The 22,065-nt window shown below is 37.2% G+C and overlaps 1 protein-coding gene across 3 annotated transcripts in view; it reads right to left on the bottom strand.

Annotated features, from left to right (window-relative positions):
- Positions 1–22,065, bottom strand: part of COBL (cordon-bleu WH2 repeat protein) — a 155,768-nt gene that overhangs the window by 40,147 nt on the left and 93,556 nt on the right. For all 3 annotated transcript variants that reach the window (XM_054284699.1, XM_054284700.1, XM_054284701.1), the window contains one exon: positions 11,773–11,911. In XM_054284699.1, the coding sequence (XP_054140674.1) occupies positions 11,773–11,911 (139 nt within the window). The remainder of the gene's footprint in view (positions 1–11,772; positions 11,912–22,065) is intronic.

Here is a 22,065-nt window from a genome sequence, read left to right as displayed (position 1 = left end):
GAAGACTACTTGATTCACTGGGGTCCAGTCCCATACTAACGTAACCAGAAAATATTTTCTTTGATTATTCAAAGTGATTGTGCTTCCTTACACTCAGACTGATTTCTGGCTCAAAGTGTGCAAACCCACAACTCTTATTTCCAATACAGGCAGGCAGCACAGTGTAGGGGAATGTAAGGGAATATGAAATTACCCCCACTTTCCAACCAATGTTTGTACCTAGGACTCAGACTCCTTCCTTAGAACTTTTTCAAGGTATGAGAAAATGAAGCAGATCTGGTGACCCAGGTTTACTATTTTCTTTTAGAAGTGCACAGAATAAATAGTTTTTCATATACAAGGTACATTCAAGGAATATAAAGGACTCAGTAGTTGATACCTGTTCAGTATGCTGCCAGCTTCTAGGGTCATTCATTCCTTCTTTGGACTTGACGCTTTCAGCAGTCATTTACCACTACAAAATTGTGCCGCAATAATATGCAATAATATGCACAATAATATGCAATAAAAAGGAATAAAGTAGGGGATTCTTTCAGGGAAATATACAAGATCACCTTTCCCCTTGGCCACCTCAGCAAAAATCAGCATTTATTACCTGTAAGCTCTTCTGGATAAACAAAGAATTAATTATGTCACTTTCTGTTTTGTCAACTTCTAATGAATTTTAACAGTGGACTTCTGTAGCCACAGAGCTGCTGTAGCACCAGCTTATGAATAAGAAGTGTAAACAGAGGCAGCAATTTTGTTTCACTGTCCTTGAGGGGGGAGTCCATAGTTTTACAATGACATCAGAAAACAACATGGCTGTAATTTTCGAGGGATGGAATAAGTTCCATTCTGTCTTCTAAAATAACATGTATTTTTGTATGGAACGCTAAATGGTGCCTACTGCATGTACTAAATATATATTGAGAGTCATGGTAGTGACTGGAAGCCAAGCTCAGAAGACAGAGTTGCTGTCATACACACACAGAGCCCAGCTTTCAAAAAGAGGCACTTTTATACTGCCACAGAACAATAAGGAGGGCTTAAACTGGCTGTACACATAAATGATGAGGGTTTGAGGATCATGACCACGGAGTTTACTTTAAAAAAGCAGAACAAAGGGACAAGTGATGGGCATATGATAGATTGGATGGCCATATGTTTAATAAACAAATGCATCATAAATCTTTGCAACTCATCATACAATTGGAACTGGATGATTTCTCTGCCAATCATTCTCCCTTGACACTTACTGGAGCACTCTAGATACTACACACAGCTTTAAATAATTCCAGTTCAAAAACAACAAGAAGAGAAATATTTACTTTTTCCATTCATATATTTAGAATATTTTTCTCCATATTTTACCTGCCCAGAATAATTTTCAGTGCTGTACCAGTAGCACATTTTCTGAAGATAAAAATGGAATGAGTTCAAAGTTTAATATTATTCTAAAGCCTTGTCACTAGAAAAGGAAAAAAAAAAAGCTATCTGCCCAGTGAGAAAGACAATATTCATTTTGATCCTCAAAGACTCCAACTGTAAAGAAAAAACCCTAAAATGTTACATGTAGAAAAGATATTTAAGGATGTTTTGAAAAGCAGAGATTTTAGTCTCTAAGTGACTGAATTAATGATAATGAAGTAATATGTCTGTGAACGAAGATGGATACTAAACTGATCTGGTCATGATTTTAAAATTCTGAGACTCAAGCTGATAAGATCCACCTAGCAGAACACAGCCTATCTGTACTGGCACTAAACCTGACCTCCTCCTATGCACTTACACATGTTTTAAGCACGTATACCAACCATATGCACTAGTTACCACACTTTGGGCACAGCTATAGATACAGAGGCAATATCTAGGCACCATAATTTGAGAAAGCTTAAAACAAAAATTTGAGCTTGCATCTGGAAGATGCCGTCACAGTGGCATCGCCTGAAAATATAATTTTATCTTCATTTTCTTATGTGTGAGGAAACTGATTTTAAAATAACCTAGAAACATTTTTTTTTAATTTTTAGTTGCAGAAGAGAATAAAATAACAACTACTCCAAAACCTAAAAAACTTTGTGTAATTTTGGGATCTATCACGTTGAAATTCACTTCTAGCGTTATTTTTCTTGCTCTCCTACTGTGAGTCTGGGACAACACCGGCTCCCTCTGGTGACCAATGTACAAAAAGATTTCAGTAAAATCTCGTGCACCACGAAGTTTACTTAATCTGTTTCTAATTCACTGGATTTTGTAGGGGTTGAGAACATTAATCAGAACAAGTTTAATCCTAAATTATAAATCTGTCCTTATTCCCTAAGAGCACAGAATGTCAATGACATTGGAGTTTTAAGACAGAAATTTGTTTTGATTTATAAGTTATCTAGGCATTTATTTGTTCTCCAGAAAGGGCTCAATGATATTTTCAATTTTTTTGACTGCTTATTTGATTTTCACCCCAGATATCTTAACATGAAGGGCATTTGAACAAGGCTGTTTGGTAGTGCAGATAAATCCTGAGTATATTAAATGTGTTTCTTACTAATTCTGTGAATAGTATTTTGGTGAAAAATTTGTTATAGTGGTGAATTTGTTGTTAACTTTTCCATGTCATTCTCACTACATTTCCAATGTCTCCAAGGTTAAAATAAAAGGAGTAAAACCAAGCCAATGTCCTTTCATACCACTGCTGACCTAAGACTCCATCAAAGAGATCTACACTGATACTCCTGCCTGTTACTGAAAATGACAGAAAAAACCACTCTCTTTCAGAAGCCAAGTTGAGGCTCTCTTACAAATCCTGACTGGAAGCTTGGAACAAAGAGGAATTCCCCTCAGGGCTGAGCTGGTACTCATGACCCAAACTTCCAGAGTTCCCGGTCCTGCAAACATGCTTTGCTTAAACCCCTCCGTGCACACACTCTGTTGTGCATTAACAGCTCTGAGACAGAGTGTCTGTGCAATTCCACTCCACAGATTTGGATTTCTTGAGTGTCACTGAAAGTTTTTTCTGGTACCATGTACAGTACTGGGGGGTTTCAAACTATGCTAATGTCATAGTATAACTTCTTGTAACTAGGATGATTTCTTTTAAAGACACAGAAATCTTTCTTCTATATTTTCCTAGAGATTTCATAAAAACTATTAATTGCCCTGAATATATTTTAGAGGTAAATTTTGCATTTTAGTCAAAGAAAAGGTAAATTAAGTGTAAATAATGAACTTTTTGAGATTTCACCTATAGCTTTTAAGAGCTTGAGGAGGCTACCTGAAAAGAGACTGCTATTTGTAGAAAACATACCAGCTATGCAGAGAGAGGCCACAGCTGTATCCTTTCAAAGCAAGGAGATTTTTTTCATTAAAAATGCGATTTTGTTGAAAACTTTTGCCACCTTTCAGAGACAATGGTGTCAACGGGAAAGAACTGCTTTGACAATACACAGTACTTTGTACTCAATATAAAACACTTTGTTTCACCACTTCATTATTTTTACATTAGTTTGAACTCCACAGGACACGTAACTGTGGAGTTACAAATGGGGTGCAAATAGAGCAATGAGAATGGGTAAATTAGGTTCTTAATCTTCACATTGTGAACACCCACTTTTTTTTTTTTGAGAGAAGACTTACAATTAAACCATTGTCCTGTCTTAAGAAGGTATTACAAAGTACCTGGCAGCTCAGAGAGTTCAAATCCACTCCACTTTTATTAGAAGACCCTTAGGGTACTAAGTATACTTTCTAAAGAATCATTTAAAGCTTACTAACTACATGTCATATTTGTATTAAAAACTGTCAAACGCCAATTTAGTCATATTTCATATTATCTGTAGGAATGCTTTGCTTTCTTATCCTCCATTTTGCCTACCTGGAAAGGAGTCAAGATTAACATGATTATTTGCTTGAGGGTAAAACAATAATTTTTCATCATTTAAATTAGAGTTATGTATTGCAAGTCACTCATTTAAATAACATGAATGTCTTAAAGCACAGTACATGTGAGGTCAGAATAGTTCTGGGTGTGTGCACCATTACATTACAACTCATAAAGCCTATGTTTGTAGCTCAGGATTATTAAAAATACATGTCTTATGGGCCGTTCTCATGAAGAGCTTCCTTTAGCACAAAGAAGTTTTTGCTAAGTACAAACCTAGAGAAGATATTTTAATTAGAACTCACTGACTATTCCTAGCACAAGTGCAAAAAGGAGACTTGTAGAACGAGATGTATCTTGAGCAAACAGTGTTTGAGTCTTTTGTTACAGAAATAGAACACACACCTCGATTTCCACAGCATGTCTCCAGCATCAAGATAAAATTACTCATATTAAGCATCAGGATGAAAGCATAAGTAAAGAATATGAATCAGTGCATTTGGTATTGGTTTTTGGTATTCCTTTTAAGCCCCTTATAGATGCAACAGATTCTTTTGTCTTGACAGCTTGATTGATAGCCAAGATATAGAAAGAATCTTGCACTTCAACTTGACTAGGCCATGCCCAGTACTAGTTATGCTCCAAAGGAACAAAATAGATGCAATAAAAGGAAAGTAGAGCAAAAAGGCAATACAAAACTTTATATCTAGAGTAACAGAAAGAAAAACTTAAAGAGTTCTTAGAAATTTTTCATTAAAACTTTAAACAATACGGAAAGTAAGACACCTTGTCCCAAGAAAACACTCTTTTGCAACACCAAATCAAAGCAAACCATGGCTTAAAATAAAGAGAATCTTTTGGAAAAGAACAACAGATAATCTTTCTGAGGCTGATATATATATTTATATAACACACGATTCAGTTCTGGAGCATACATCTCACCAATGAGTAGGAACCACAGCCAAAAATAATCAATAGTAATTAAAGAGAATGTGCGAGTTTAAAAAGAAAAGAAGCCAAAATCTCAGTCAAAAAAAGGGGTTTTTTTTCCCAGCAGAGGAGGAAGGAAGGCAACAGAAGAATCAGGGTAGCAGAGGCAACAGGAGGTTCAGAAGGATGAAGGTCATAGGAAGAGGCAAGGTCTGTCAGACACGCTTGGAGTATGAAGGGAATGATGCACAACAGTAAACTGTTGGGGGAAAAGAGTAAAAGGATAAAATTGTAAGTATTGTGCAGGTCAGTCTGCAGAATGGCTAGCATGCTCAGTAACACTAAAGAATCAGATGCCCAAAGGAGGTGTAGGTGCATGGGCACACATGTTAAAATTTGGAATTCCACAGTTGCTCTAACTGCCTGGGTTCATATATAAGCTAACTCAATCCTAACAACACAATACTTATTTGTACTCTGTACGTCTGTGAATTCTGCTCTACTTGGCCTGAATCTTAATTCTCCAGAAGGAGCAAGTTAGATGACATTGGAGACTTGCTTTGAAGACCATGTCTGAGAAAGAAAAGGCTGGGTCACTTGACACCTGCCTTGTGAAGCAGTGTACCATGACAAGCCAGCAAAACTCCCTGCACAACACCTCTCAGTTCTCAGTTGACGTAGAGCCACACGTAAAAGAGTGACGTTTACTCTCTGTTTCTACCCATTTTTTTCAAGCTAACAAAACCAAACTCTTAAAATCTAGCCCTGTGAAAGACTAGACATATGTCTAAAGTGACTGAAGAAATATGACTGAACTGTTTGTGAAACTGTCATTGCTTCTGTCAGCCAGATTGTATTATCTGTTCATATATCAGTGATATAATGAAAAAATTTAAAAATTAGATATATAGACAAGACTATTTTCTGTTCTTGTAGTACCTTAAAATTAACCTGATTTTATTCATCAACAACTAGTACACATGTCATCCACAGAAAATAAAATAGTGTACCCACTCTTTCCCTTAAAGACCTTCTAATTAAGGGATGTTTGACTATTTTGATCTACAGTTAAAAACAATGACAGGTTCAAATCATTATTTAATTTCTTCAAAGAAATAGCACTTTCTGAAATTTACAAATCAATCAGTTGTCAAGTCCTTACCCAGTGTGAGCCCTGAGTTCACTAGTACTTTATCCAGTGCCAGAGTGAAAAACTTAACCTCAGGATCTCACGCTACAGGAAGGCAGAGTATATTGTGTGTTCTTTCCCAAAGAGCTTTTAATTTCTTACTGCATATCTTAATGATAGTTCATAACTAGTCAAATAAAGGGCTAATGTGGAGTTTCACAGGAATACTGAATTTATTCTAAAGAGCTGGCTGTCATTTCAAGGCAGCAGGTTTCAGTTGCTTGTCTAGGTGCAGCAGTCTTTCACTACAAGCATTCTTGACCTCAGGTAAGTAGCACAGAGCTTACCACCAACTCACACATTTGGAACTTCACAAGCAATGTGACATAACCAAACACCATGCAACAATCTCCATCTCTGCATTCCCAAAGTACAGTCAATCTTAGAATCAGGCCGTGAACAATCTGATTAGCATGGTAAGGAAGGAGAAAGGATCCCATAAACACACCAATTTAAATGTGCACACAGCATGCAGCTAAGGTTCTACCAGACCAAATGTTAGCGTAATTAGGATAAAAAGTTTTAAGAGAAAAACTGGGAGGATCTTCTGCACCCTTGTTTGTGGAAGAGATTCTAAAATGTATTAAATGGTATTTGATACAGAAAAGCTCAAGTATCTCACTAAAGGCCATACTCATCAATTACTTACACTCCACATAAATTTGGAAATCTCAATGAACAGTGATAACTGAGTGTAGGGAGGGAGGAAGGACAGTCCTTCACAGACAGTGGCAGATCATAAGGAGTGAGAATTTAAACTCCACATGATCACAGAATTTTAACTTCTAAATGGGAATTTTTTCTCATGGAACACATACTGCTGTTGACAGTCACCCACCCACAACTGTTATCAGAGAAAGTGGTTTTGAGAGAGATTTCAAGAAAAAACGTGTCTTCTAACAACACCTGGTATCAGCCGTTTATCCTCCTCCCCACCTCATTCTGTGAGAAAACACATTTACTGAGGTTAGAGTTAGGAAGATTGAAAATTTTGTTGTTCTTTGAATCTACCACCCTAATCTTATTTGCACTGCTTGAGGCATTCTCAGGCAATAAAACACATTGTTGCAAAACGTTGTTCTTACAGGGCTCAAACACTACAGTATCTAAGCACTTTCATGGCATTAGGCAATGTAATTAGCATCTGTCCTACCTGTGCTGCTGTCTCTCATGGGTACATCTATACACGCTTCTCTTGTGTAAATCTACACACTTATCTTTATCTAGGTAGGACAAAGCATAATTACAGAGCTAAAACTTGTCCCTCTCCAACACTGATGCTTTAAGTCTAAAATAAGTACCCACTAAGCTCTTGCTCTCAGTAAATTGAGGACAATAAAAATTCATGTTATGTTTCTATGTACAAGATTAATCAAATCCTTTTGGCTGAGATACTGTGTTTGTTTAGGAGCAAATGATGACACTGATTACATCAGGACTGCATTGATTAAAGGGTATTTGATCAGCAAGGTAGATCAGGAAAGCATTGCAAAATAACAGTGATAGAAACTCAAATGAAGCAGAAATATTAAAGCAAAGAAGGCCACAATGGATTTTTAATAAAGAAAACATCACAGGAAAGCTGATAGTATCTAGAACAAAAAGAAGATTCTAAGTATGATTTCTGTGCATAAGCTAGTTAAGATGTCTTAGGGTTATTCCTCAATGAGATTCAGGTTTTCTGTTAGCATGACCTCCTTAATTTTCATCATTAGCTCCAATAAAACTTAACAATTTGTATTTCCAATTGGAGAAATGGTGCTTTAGATTTAGCTGGTAACCAACAGCAAACACACCCACATTTACGTATCAGAGTAACTGCAACCTGCAGAGTACTTTTGGTAAACATGAGGTCCTGGAAAGGGACCTTCTGTCAAATTAGTAGCTAATGGAGACATTTCTCTATGCCATGGTTAGGAGACACCCTCTTAGTCTTCAAAGGAAGTGCATCCATGAGATGTCATAACGTGCAGAGCTTTGCTGCTTTTACCGGCTCTACATGGGTGTGCAGGGCAAGCCCACAGGGAACATAATACATGATCAAAGACTTGGATTGTGTACAAAGATTTAAAGGCAGTCAATGGATAAGCACGAAAAGCAGCATGAAAACATGCTTTTCACAAGTACACGGGCATGTGAAAAATACTGTACTTCTTTGTCTGATAACTGTTACGCCCCAAGGTGAAGAGCACACAAAGCACGACACAGAGAAGCCAAGAAAGATGTACCCATTAGGACAGGAAGGCCTTTACAATATACAGAGCCTGTAAATGGTTTAGTTTTCTTAAGGAAGACACTGTACTTTTCAACCTAGACTGATAGACCCATCGAGTCTCAAAGGAACTTATCTCTGGGGAGACAAAAAAATTGTTAGTACAGGAAAACAAACTCGGGGAATTGATAAAAGACAAAATATTTCTTTTTCAGTTGAACAAAGCTACAAAGCTTGATGGTTATTTTAAAATGCTTCTGTACAATGACCATGTATCACGTGCAAAACTCTCTCCAAGCAAGTGCTTTTCTCACTTTATATTAGTTAGTTACACTGCATTGGGCATTTTGAAAGACAGCAGGCTGGAAAAAGGGGGAAAAACAGACATGGGTGTCTAAAGAGCAGAGAGGAAAGTCTGGAAAAGCTACCCCTGAGAGTAATCATCAAAAGAATGGAAATGCAAATACATATATTTTCAAACATACGTTTAGGTACCAGCTCTGTTGGTGCTGTAACATCTGCTTCTCTGTAACACACTGTTGGATCCACAATGTCACTGCCAGGAGGAGGGTAAGGTGGGGGTGGGGGGATCACTAACTGGGGGGGACCACGAGCGGTGCCCCTAGGAGGCTTTTGTGGCACCTGCCGTCCATCACCTACAGGGGGATCAATTCACTTGTTACTTCATTGCAAAATAATGATCACTCTGTTCATTTTAATTTTTTAAAAACACATTGATTTTCCTTTACCCGCATCCAAAGTCTCTCTGGATTTAGTCCTGCTCTTATTTACATCCAAATAATTAAGGGAGAAGGAAAAGGTGTGTCTCAAACCAACAGCAGTGGGACCAGAATTGAGCCCAGCACATAGACATACATTACAACTACCAGTTAAAATCACCGGTTTTGGCAGGCATAAGGATGAAGAAAAATAGTTAAGCAAACTAAAGAAAACTGAAAAAAAGCTGTGTAATAAAATGTGAAAAATGCGTTTTATTTATCTTCTGAAATGTCAAACTATCTGAATTTGCTGACCTCTCAGATACTTTACGTGACTATTTTCCTGACTCTTTCTGAGAGAAAGAGGAAGATGCCTTGGGTCACTATTTTGAAGTAGGTATCTTACAGGCTTTTCTGCTCTTCTTTTTGAGTCAGTTTTCATTATTTTAGAGAAGTAGATGATTAAACTGTTTTTTGTAAAATAGTGTTTGAAGCTATCAAAGGAAATGCCCATAACTTTGTCTGGGGGATTATTTCAACACTATGTGCAATAACTAAAGAAGTACATGCATTTTTGCATTGTACTCTTTCAATGTAACCACTTTCAATGTAAAAAGCTGCTGCCAGTTTGTAGTGTACAAAACTTGAGCTACTGTTATTTGGAAAGTCCTTAGAGGTTGAAAGTGCACCGAGGAACCACGACTACCTGCTTGTTCTGCTTTCATACCCTGCCTGAAGCATGTGGTCATGGCTGAAGATGGATGCTGGCAGAGACAGATGTTTGGTCTGATCCATTTCTACACTGTCTGGCTTGTGCTTTGGGGCTGCTGAGAAGGGAAGCAGCACCAAGGCAAAGAAAAGAGATTAAACCATTATGATTTTTTTACTTAGCAGTCACTAGCTTCCAGAAGAGTATCTTCCAGAGACACAATTTAATGCTGGCAAATGTGCAAGCCCTTTTTTACTGCTTTGAGGAAATTTGGCACAAGACTTTGGTGTCATAATAACATAGTATTGAACACTATGGGGAATTTGCCAGTTTGACAATATTTTTTGATAGGATCTTTTGCTTTGATTCACATGGCTAACTTGAGGGGTACACAGGTATCTTTAATACTTTTTTTCCATCATGTGGCTGACTATTTCTTGCAGCACATTTTTTCCCCTCACAAGAGTCTTGCTTTTTTTCACAGCTTTTCTCTCATGCTTTCAGAGCCATCTGTGCTTTCTCATTGTTTTCCAGCAAGGGCCCTGAAGAGAGGCTGTTTTACCAACCCTCTCCGGCTGTAACATTTTTTCTTGTTAATGAACACATTCATTCAAGAAAGTAGCAGAAAACAAAAAGCACTGAAGACAGGGCTACTGTGGGACGAGTTCTTTGTCAGTGTAAAATAATAAGGCTCCATTAAAGCAAACGATACTACAGAATCCTACTTGGGCAGAGCACTCCAACAAGCACTTATATACACAGTACTGAACAGATTAGAAGTAGCTCTGCTCTGCTGTATCTCATCTGCAACATTTGAGCACCAATACAAAAGAAATGGAACACTTATAAAAAGTTAAAGCAACAAATGCCATCAAAAAGTGACCAGTAGTAGGTCAAAGCATGAGAAGCAGTAGTGTGACCCCTGTAGTGATTAAAAGTAAGCCAATTTGCTGAAAACTCCTGTGTTATATGGTCCAGCAATAACTGCCCTTAGAGAGTTTAAATAAGAAATGTCAATGGAGTTGAATATGTCACATGATAATGGACTCCTGCTGCTACATAAATGCTGAGGCATTAAATGTGAAGCATTTACTGAAAATAAATGTTGGAACAAAGCCAAGAGGTTTCTTACTAAACTGTGATGCATTTGTAATGCAAGCAATTATGTATGACAGAATGTCATATCTGTATGTCTTAGGCATTTTATGAAACATGAGGTCAAAGGCATGAACTGAAGTGCACTGAGGGCGTTATGGCACTTGAAGAATGATTCTCCTAATGTACTGAAAAATGAGTTCCAATATGTGGGGTCATTATCTCATAACTTGACCCATTATAAAATCACTTTGCTAGCTAGAAGCATAATCCTGGTGTCCTCACTCAAGCAAAGCCCTCACCAATCTGAACAAGCTACCAGGCAGATAACAACAGAGGTTTGGGAGAATGTTTTCCAGTTTTCCTGTGTGAGTAAATGTGATGCCACATGCAGCTGAAGCTACAGTTTCTTTTGTTGGCATTCCTTTGAGAGCATCAGTTCTTTTCTTCTACTGATTAGCTAAAGAACCATCAGGTATTGATTTATAATAAAAGCAGGAATGAAATTAAAAAAAAAACAAAAAAACTTTACTTTATATGGGCAGTTGATGTCAAACTGTTGGAGGACTATATGAAAATCAAATGTCTTCAGGCTTTAGAAACATGAGGAAACACTGAACCAAGTTAACTGCACTTTGGTCCTAGCAGAGCTTCATGGCTTCAGATGCATTCAGTTTTGCCTGGTCTCTCTCCATTTATTAGCATTTCCATTTACTATTTCTGTATTTCCATTTACTAGCAAACCAATCATGACCTTCAAGGTGCAGAATAGGCCCAGGGCTAGTGCTTTTGGATATAAAGTTTGTGCCAAATATTCAAATCACCTGATGAGTGTTATCTATATTTTACTACCCTTTGATACTCTGAATGGTGCCATTGAAAAAAAGAAGAGGTAATATACAAGCACTTATTTCCAGACTTTCATTCTGCAGAGAAATGTAGTTTTTTCCCCAAGTTACAAAAGTTTCCAAACTCACAGCATAACAGAATTAAGGCAACTTCAAACAGTGAGCATTGAAAACACATGAATAGGGTTATTCAGGAGAAAAGAACGCTTCTCACCCATTGTGCTCTTCCTCTTGTCTTCCCTGTCTTCTGTCCTGTTTGGTATGGCAGGAGTGGGTGGAGCAGATGCAGCTGGTGGAAGAGGGGCACGCCTCTTCTTTTTCCTTAAATCATTCAAGGATGCTCCTTGTGATATCTAACAAAGTTGAAATAAGCACAGTAAAGGATATATTTTGTTGATATTGTAAATTTTCAGTAACCAAAAAAAAGTGTTTGCCATATGATCTAATTTCTCAGCAAGGTATATTTATAATGAGCAATTACAGTGACAAGCAGAGATTAAAGAATTACAGTAATATTGCACTCAGAAAAGGAAAGAGACGAGAACTGCTGATAAGTGTCACAGCAAAAAATACCACTCTGGTAGGCATTTGATGGTTTTGGAAAAAGTGAACTAGGGAGCCCAACACTCAGCAAAGCAAAGTATGTGTGTTGTTAAGCTTGAGCCATAACAAGATCTTTTCCCATTGGTTTCTTCAAACCTTAAATTATGGTTAAATACTCCAGTTGGCATGTATAGTGAATAAAATCTTTCTCATTTCTTTTATTTTCCTCTCAAATTCTTGTCTAAGGATTTTTGAGAGAAGAATCAGAATTGCCTGTTTGTTTGCGTTATGATATGAGATCACACTGTACTCTATTCATGCCTACTGGACTTCACAGACCTGCTTTTGAAGATCTGTAACACCTTGGCTTCCAACAATTGCAACATGCTGGTTGCTATGCCAAGACTTCATTACTGTTTATGCTCCTTTTAAAAACACCAAAAAAGTTATTACAAATGACTTCGGTTTCATTGGGCTGCATAATATTTTCTGTAGCTTGTTGGAACTTAGCTCTATTTCCTTTTTCTGGAAAAATAATAACAATAAAACCATGTAGGGAAATCTGTGGAATTTTTGTATTTGAAAGGTACTGACAACACCAGTTAGTACCAGGCTTTGATGAGGTAGAGAGTAATGGTGGCTGCCCACATATAACTTGCTGCTGGTATTCCACCAAAGAATTCTTCAGTTCTTTGATTTAACTGCTCTCTCCCAAATCTTCTGTACCTAATATACAGAACTGCAGTGGTTTTCTACTATTTCAGGCATAAGGTGTAACTAATAAAAATAAAAATGACAACAATCATATCATAATATTTTCTTCAATCCAGAGGATTAATGGACCCTTAAAATACAATTGTTGGGGGAGATTTCATTAAACAAATAGTAGCTTCACGGTGCCTAAATCTACCACCAGACTTCAGAGGAAAGGCACTCATTTAAAGGTTTCATTTCCTATGTTGAGTAAAAAAATCTGAGAATGAAATCTGAGAATTTTACAAAGATTAGTATATGAAAAGAGTGTCCTTCACTTAGCCTTCCTTTTTAAAAATATTCAGGAGGGTCTTACATTTTAAAAGAAGAATCCTTTTGTTCCCTCCTTTGAGGATTATGCTTTAACCACTGTGCCACATGACAACTGGATACTCGTCACCCCTTGGGGAACCTGTACCCTGCGTGGGAGAGACTTGGTAGTAACTACATTGGACATAGAGCACAGCAACCAGGATGAGCTGCAGCCTCACCCCAAACAAGGGTGGGAAAGGAAGGTGTCCTGGTCTTAATTCCGACTATCATGGATGATGTCAGCATTTTATATTAAATTTCCACCAGATACAGTACATGACTAAAGCCAGTGAGGCCAATCTGGACAAAGTTAGGCATAGTAAATGGGCAATAATGTTAGGAGTAACTAGAAACTTTGTGGACCTAAATTTTGGTCATCAAATTTCATAGAATTTAAAAAAATATTGGACTTACATTCAGAAAAGAGAACCACACCAAATGCTTGAAATAGATACAGCAAAATTTTAGAGCTCCACGGAAAAACTTCTGCCCAATGTTATAGTGTAGCTCTATATTAAGACGGGACATTCCCCTGACAAAGAAACTGCCTGTAGTGATTGGGAGCTAACCACAACTGAATGAAGTTGAAACAGAATGCTCAATATTGAGCTGAACATGGGAAACTCCATTCAGTGAAATAAACTCATCAGGCTTTGGTTTTGAGGAGAATAATACCAAGGACAGCCACCTAATGCTGCATTCTCCTCCACTGAAGAAATTAGTCAATACACACTTTGAAAAAAAAATCCCATTCTTTGCCCCTGCATTTTAAAAAACTAACAACATGTAGGCACTTAATACTGTATATTGGTTCTGAAGGATACACTACCTTACAGGAAAAAGAGAAAGAAAATTAATAAAGTGGTGATTTTGATTACTACAAAGACTGCAAGATTCAGTAACTATGGAGAAATTGAATCATCTGGGAGACAGGCACCATCTGAACTTTCCCAAAACTTCACAATACAGGCTTGACTTTTGCAGCTGTTTAGTGGCATTTTGCAGCTTCTACCTTCACTCCTCCCTCTCCAGACAGAAAAGTCATTTTATTTTAGGACAAAAACTGTTTGGAAATGATAAAGCTAGGAAATCTTGACAATCAAGGCAGAAAATAAGGAAATATGCCTTCCCACTTAAAATGTTAGAGAACACTAAGCACCCTTCTCCAAGTACAGGAGGTTAGCTTGGTATATTCAAATCCCACAAAGACACATAATTGCTTTCCTATGAAGAAAGGATCCTTGTTAGAACTCAGATTATCCTTTTCAGCTCTCTGTATTCTTACTTAGTCAATTCTTCTGAGGAACATTAGATACATGTATGGATGATCACGCTGCTGCAGTTAAAGAATAGGCTAGGAAAGAGCTAGTGCATGCCTGCAATAATGAAAGTTTGGTGAAATACACACACAAAAATGCTTTTATTATACTGTCAGCTAAGTGCAGTATTCTCCACATAAAGAAGATGAAAAGCTTGTTTAAAGCCAGTCATGCTACAAAGTATATAAGAAGTATCTACCACAAGACCAGGTCATAAAAATTGTTAAAAGTATCTTTTCTTTAATCCCAACTTTGGTAAACCTATGAGGCTAAACATAAATGGAAAAAACACAATGAACATTCTGTTTCTTTCTTCCAATTGTTTATAAAAAAACCAATAGAACTCGAAAATAATTTGTTATGGCTGGCTGCTTCTTTTATAAAGAAATCAAGCCTTAGCAACATTATTTGCAGTAATTTCCCATTGAAACTTTGTAAGAGGAGCCCCTCTCTGAGTCTAACAGAATATTTCCTAGTCTTAGCACTTGTGTTTTGCTTATATTTATCAACAAGTAACTATTAGATCAGCTCCTATCACAAAAAATGCATAATTTGAAAAGATGTTAACTAAATTCTGACTATAATTAATACTATGAACTGAGCTAGAATAAAAGAGGTCAAAATGACCCAAATCTGAAAAAGTCCAGTTTTTCTTCCCCTACTGATAAGATAACATAGAATAAATAAAATAAAACAAAAACAAAATTTAAAAAGTCATCACATTCAGGGCTCACAGGCTCTTTGAAAAATACTTCCAACATTACGTACAAAATATCTGAGCAACGTGCTGAATTTGTTTTCCTACTGTGAAAACTCAACATACTTAACAAAATTTGATAAGATAAGATTTGAGAATATATTTAGAGCAAAACAACAGCATCATGGGGAGGTTCATTGTCAAAATCGTGTAGAAAAGAATCCTATAAGGGCAATCCTTGAAATTTTCAATCAGTAGCATTTCACAGTCAGCCCACTTGCAAACAACCTGTGGACACTGTGAGAGTGTACATGTAAACTGAGTTTAAGTTTCTTTATGTGTAAAGGTCCAGTACTTTCATTGGGTGAGATTGCAATGAATATGAAATAATGAAAATTATTAAAGGAGGCCCAAGGAAACAAAAGTCACCACTACTGAAAATTCAGCCAGCATTCAAAGACATTGAGGTTCTCAGATAAAATTCCAGTGTGAGCTCTATTCCTTTGCCTTGCCTGTCCTCTATTTACAGGCCAGACACTAGTTTTGTATTTGTCAGCCTTTCCCTTTTAAACTTTCTAACAGAAATGTTGATTTATAAAAGTACTAACCAGTGGTCAATGCCATCTTTCTGTAATCCACAGACCCAACTGGGCCCAATTCACTGCAGGTTTATGGCTCCTAAAACTGAGCCTCCTCTGTAAGCCAGAAACAGCACCATTAATTTGCATAGTTTGTGTTTCAAAATCTAAGCCAGTCTTTCCAGTATTTTTCATAAACACTGCAAGAAACATTTGTCCTATGGCAACAGAGTTTTCCTTTTACTATCACTCCTATCATTTTGCCATAGAAAAGGAAAATTCCTAAAAACTTAAGAATTTTTCAGTCTCGATATTTAATATAATTCTTCTTAAAGCAATTTTCTTCCTGCTCAAGAAACATGGCTACAGATTATAGAGATGTATCAGCAATAGAATCATGTCTGGAATAAGAATTGCTTATAAGGGATGCCAGATTATTGTTGGGCATATGCAAATAAATAATTCTATAGCATATGATATGTGTGAAGAAAGTCCTTTTAATCTCTTGCCTCTTTCTCCTTTTCACGCAATGTTACACATCAGGACCTTTTATTGTTTTATACAGGAATTGGCTAATTTGTATACAAATTGTCTTAATCATGGAAATGGTGAATGACTGCAGAAATTATTTTTAGAAGTAAAGAAAAAGAACTGGAAAAAGGACACATGGAGTCAATCACCAGCACACCCTCATTACAAAGTGGTTCCATCATCCCACACTGACCAGACACACACACTGATTTAAGTGAGCCAGATTCTGATACACCTGCTGGCCATGGTATTGTGTGGGGTCAGAGAGCCTATTGAATTTCAAAAATGTTTAAATGCAACTCAAACAGGAAAAAAATCTCCAGAGCTAAGCTGTAAGTGGACAAACAACAGTATCATCCCAAACCATGTGTGGGACCATCTCAAACCTCTTCCCCTGCAAAAAAATTTAAGAAATCTTGAAATAATTAAGAGCCATTTTACAAGAATTCTAAAAGAAAAAACAATGCATGTTTCATTAATTGACTTTAAATTCTTTATATAACTGCACTAATCCTTTAAAATATTCTATGAAAGACAAGTGGTAGATTGCTATGTCAGATTTATGGGTTTAGATTGAAAGACATATTACTATGACATAACTTAAAGCAGTTGAGAAGAAAATATTTTGATCCAAGAAGAGTTGCTCTAGGAAAATCAGACAGATAAATCTTTCAGCAGCAGAATGGAGACATAAATCTGTCCACTAAACTTGATGATATAAAAGCTCTCCTGCACAGCTGATTCTGCATTTTCACAGGGCAAAAGATGCTTCAACATGCCTAGAACTAGAAAGCACAAGAAGTCCCAATTGAACATTAATGTGTCTTATACAACATTTACTCATGTGCCTAATATTCCCTGGACAGGTCATACATCATTAGACTTTTCATTGGCATACACTGACAAAGGAAAATTCAGTGAGCTCTCAAAACTGGGCAACTGAGCTAATGAGGCTGACCGCTTTAAGCTTCATTGAATAAAATGAAGTCTATTCAGCACTGAACTTCTCTACCTTCTTTCCTTACTGGGTAGCATCCTGCTTCATTTGATTAAAAGATGAATGCTTAATCCATAAGTACACAAGTGCACTAAAACACAAGTATATTAGAAACTGCATTCAAAGGCAGCAGCCTGATGTCTCCCCAGAAGCATGTCCTTACCGTGAAGAATGCATTTGTGTGTGTTATTTAAAATATTTACTAGGATACCATGCAAGACAACAGCACATTACCAAAACAACAGACAAAAAGATAATAAAAAATCTAGCACATTGAAACACTTTTAAATAGGGTATCATTTGGAAAACTTGCAATTTGCACTTTTAAATAGGGTATCATTTGGAAAACTTGCAATTTGGTAAAATGCATAGGAATAACTACACTTTAGGAATTAGCAAAGCGTTTCTCTGCATTGGTCATTTTACTTCCATTCATGTTGATGTGTTGGATCTCAAAGCCTGGCAATAAAATTAATAAAAATAGGCTTAGCTTTAAGTAAGCCATATGAGTAAGCATGCTGGGATAGCAGGATTGATATTTGGACTGACCAGACCTGACAGCTTGTATAACTCTGGACACATCACTCTCCTGGGGAACAGATTTAGATGGGAGACTCCCAAGCTACTTCCAACTTGAGTTTAAGTCCACAAGAACAGCAAGCAACTCAAGGAACAGTATGACCATATTTCAGTCCTGACAACACCACTTCCTATTAGGGGGCTTCCTCCTGACTTTGAAACTCTACACTGTGCTTCCTTGTGCTCTGCAGATGTCTGTCTCACCCGATGGCTGCATCTCAGCTGTGCTCCTGTACCAGCAGCTGTACTCCCTGCCTCAGCTTCCGAGCTGCTTTGCTGCTGGAAGGGCTCAGGCACTGTGGGAAATCTGTCTTAGAACTAGAGTGCAAACTGCATCTGCCTACTGAAAAGAACCCCACCATTAATATTTTAATCACATATCACACTATTTTCATCACATATCACACCATTTTTGCATAATTTTTCCCATAATGCCTAATTTCAGATTATTTTTAAAAATTATATAACTTTGGTGTTAAACAGAATTTTATAGCAGAATTTAATATTGATTATCAAAAATCAAGCTCTGACTGCAAAACCACTTCAGCCTTAATAACAGATAAAAGCTTACTACTACTGGATTTTATAGAAATTTCTATGTTCTTGTGCTATTTTATTCACAAAATGAAGAAGAAAAAACACAAGTATGTCCTTGAATACTTGGCTGATTGGTGACAGAAAGCTAAATCAGTTAACACAAGAAAGCCACTACAAGGTGAAGGGGCAAGCTCATTTTTCCATCTGTTTTTATAGAACACACCCTTTGTGAAATGTCACTGTCAAGGACAGTTAAAAATTAATGCCATTTTAATCCTTAAACCCTTTAACTTGTTCAGTTAAATGTGTCAGACAGGAAACTACCCATAAACGAATCTGAGATGTTGAATTACTAAGATAGCTGTGATTTCCTTCTTTGCAAAATCTCATTTCTAGCTGCAGCGTTATTTCCACTCAAGGAAATCACTCTACAACACCAAATATTTTCACATGCATTGACACATGTAGACTACACAAGTCTGCGGATGTTTGCTTTGGCAAAGAATTGAACTTCCTCTGTTTCTCAGAATACAATGTAATTTTCCTCATTTATGTCTTCATTTAGGGGGGAAAAAACTAACAAGAACACCTCAAACACTTAAAAATCACACTCAAACACTTTAAAACCACCACAAACCAATATTCATTTCTCCTCTACAGAAGTTTACAAAAAGGCAAAATTGACCTCCAGATTTTAATCTCATATTTGTGCACATCTTTTTAGTTAGAACTATACAATTAACATCTTACACTCTTAATAATGTTCATTTGTTTTGTTAATTGTCAATTTCCTTGTGTAGAGATAGCCAAATTAAATTTCTAGTGCTTAACACTAAGTCTGAGGCAATCACCTTGGCAGTCTTCTCAATTTAGAGAAAACAATATCGTATTATTTCTAGTGTTCTACCCTCTTCTATCAGCCTTCTCCTTCTGCAAGCACATAGAAAGCATGGGGAACATGGTTTAGGCAGCAAGTTCAGTGAAAGTTTCTGATTCCTTTCCCATTTGATAGGTCCATGGAATGGCTTGGGTTAGAAGGGACCCTTAGCAATCATCTTGTTTGTGCCATGCCTTCCCACTGCCCCCTTCAAATTCCCACTAAAGTCAAGTTCCCTCCAGCACTTATGAACACCAGCCAAAAGCCCCTGAATTTCCACAACCTAAAGGCAGGAAGAGGGGGGAAGAACAAAGTGGTACCACAGTGTCAATTAAATCTATTACTAGGACTGTAGCATAACGTGGCTCTACATCAAGCTCATGCCCACAAGCATTAGATTTTATTATCCAAAATTACAAATAGATTCTGCTATGAAGACTTGTTTGAGGAACCCATCACGGCACACTGGTTGTTAGCCACACCTGGAAGTGCCAGCAATGTAGAGCTGAGCAGGGCTCAGGGGTTGTCTACTGGGTCTCAGGAGGTGAGAAATCACATTCTCATTAAGACAGGCATACTGCAAAAAAAAAAAAAATGAGATGCCTATTTCTCCAAGTGACCTACGGCAACTTTACAGAGGAGGGTGGCAGACTCTTTTCAGTGGTGCCCTGTGACAGGATGAGGAGCAATGGTCGCAAACTGAAACACACAAAGTTGCACCTTAACATGAGGAAGAACTTCTTTACCTTGAGAGTGGCAGAGCACTAGATCTGCTTGTCCAGGGAGGTTGTGGAGCCTCCCTGTCTGGGACAAAACACCTCTGGATGTGTTCCTGTGTAACCTGCTCTAGGGGATTCTGCCTTGGCAGAGGGGTCAGACTGGATAATCTCCAGCTGTCCCTTCCATCCCTAAGAATTCCATGATTCTGTGAAAAATAGCTTGAAATAGCAGAGAATTTTTTTTTTTTTTTAATTATTATCCCTATGACGTTTTCCCTTATTTTCTTATTTGGCTAAACAATGACTATACTATTAAGCCATAGAATTAAACCTGATTGACATAGCTCATACTTTGTTAATTTTTCAATTTTTACCTTTTTAATTTAGGATCTGTGTAAGGTGGAGTTAGAAACAAAGCCTGAAAAGTGATGCAAGCCCAGTTTCTAAATTAAGCACAGTGCTAGGGTCATTTTTCATCGCTCATTGAATGCCAGCTCTTCAGAAGTCTCGCTGCTCAAAATGATCTTTGTCTATTAAGTTCCCCTAAATACCGTGCCCAACAAAGCCTCATAATTACTTGACACATACTTTCTTCTTTAATGAGAGTTAAAGCTTACGATGACATCAGCCTGTTCTATTTGTCTGAGAGTTGCAAGCCAGATGAAGTTTACTTACTGAGCATTGCAACCCTGCCAAAATTCAGGGCTGCATAGAACAGTATGTTCCGGCCCCGATGTCTTGCCAGTTTTCAATGAAGTGCTTGACAGAGACCACATGTGGAGGTCAATCGATGCTATCATGATCTCACCAGATGGTAAGTTGTGGTATCATTCCCAAGGCAGGTAGTATAGCCTGTTCAGAAACAGTTGGCAACTGAACCATGAACTCACAGCCAGAAGCAACTGGATTATTGCAAAAGAACAAGAATGCTATTGATGCTGGAAAAAAGACTATTCCAGGAATTCTCCTTGCACATAATTCAAGGATTCAACTCTCAAGACATATGTTTTCTTGAAAAAAAATGGAAATACTCCTGCCAAACTAATCTTGCATTTTTGCATGATTATATGTTATGTATGTTAAATTGTAATGTAAAGACACTGTAAGCTTACTTCGCTTGTGTTCTTGCATATATATTAAACATCACCAGGTAACTCCAACTTTGATGTCAATTCAGAGGTTACAGCTACACAGGTTAGAGTGCAAGACTGTAGTACTTTTAAAAAAACAGGAAAGTAGACCATGGAGGAACCTTGCAAATTTTTATAATTACATTCTCCAATCCCTCTAAAATAACAGCCTATCCAAGTCAAATTGGGAAGCACTCAGCACTTCACAAAGTCCAGCCTTCAGTCAAAGCAGGTAAGCAATTTAAGTCACCACTGAACTGACACTGCTTCTATTTCCTGGACAAAGTTGCAAAACACCTATTTCTGAAACTGCAAAAAAAACCCCACACAGTGGATTCCTCTTACAATGTAAAAATGCATAATTTTAAAGTAGACCTCAAAATTTTAAATTCTTCTGGTGCAAAACCTGCTAATTGACTGTGAACATTATCTGAGTAAAGATTTTCTCAAAGGGTTGTAAGGATTTTCTCAAAGCAAAATCAGTCTTATCTCCAACTGCACTTCTGAGAGGCTGTACCTTCTCACTAACACAAAAACCTCTACTGAAATTCTGAACTAGTTCCTAGTTCTTACTGGCCAAACTTCAGGAAAAAATATAATCAATTGTAGTTAATTGCTTCTAGACTGAGAAAGCTTAGGCTCCTTTTAAATAATTCATCACACTGTGACACCTTACTCTATTTAAAATTACAGGAAAAAAGAGTTTAAAGAAAAGGAGGGACAAAAAAGCTGCTAGAAAATAAGTTGGCTGCCTAAAAAAAGAGTTGCCATTTTATTAAAATGCTTTCTGCCACTCTCTTTTTTTAATGAGACACATGCTGTTAGTAAATAAACGTGCAGCAACACGGAGTTGAGCATTAGGACCAATAAAGAGGATGGGTAGCAATTTGGACTGAAACAACAGAATTTCTTTAGAGGTATACAGAAGAAAATTC

The sequence above is a fragment of the Melozone crissalis genome, unplaced genomic scaffold (genome assembly GCF_028551555.1).
Source record: "Melozone crissalis strain CALT ecotype California unplaced genomic scaffold, PUWL_Pcris_2 ptg000042l_1, whole genome shotgun sequence".
NCBI classification, from domain to species: domain Eukaryota; kingdom Metazoa; phylum Chordata; class Aves; order Passeriformes; family Passerellidae; genus Melozone; species Melozone crissalis.
The sequence above is the reverse complement of the archived record's forward strand: the minus strand, read 5'-3'. Positions and strand labels throughout refer to the sequence as shown.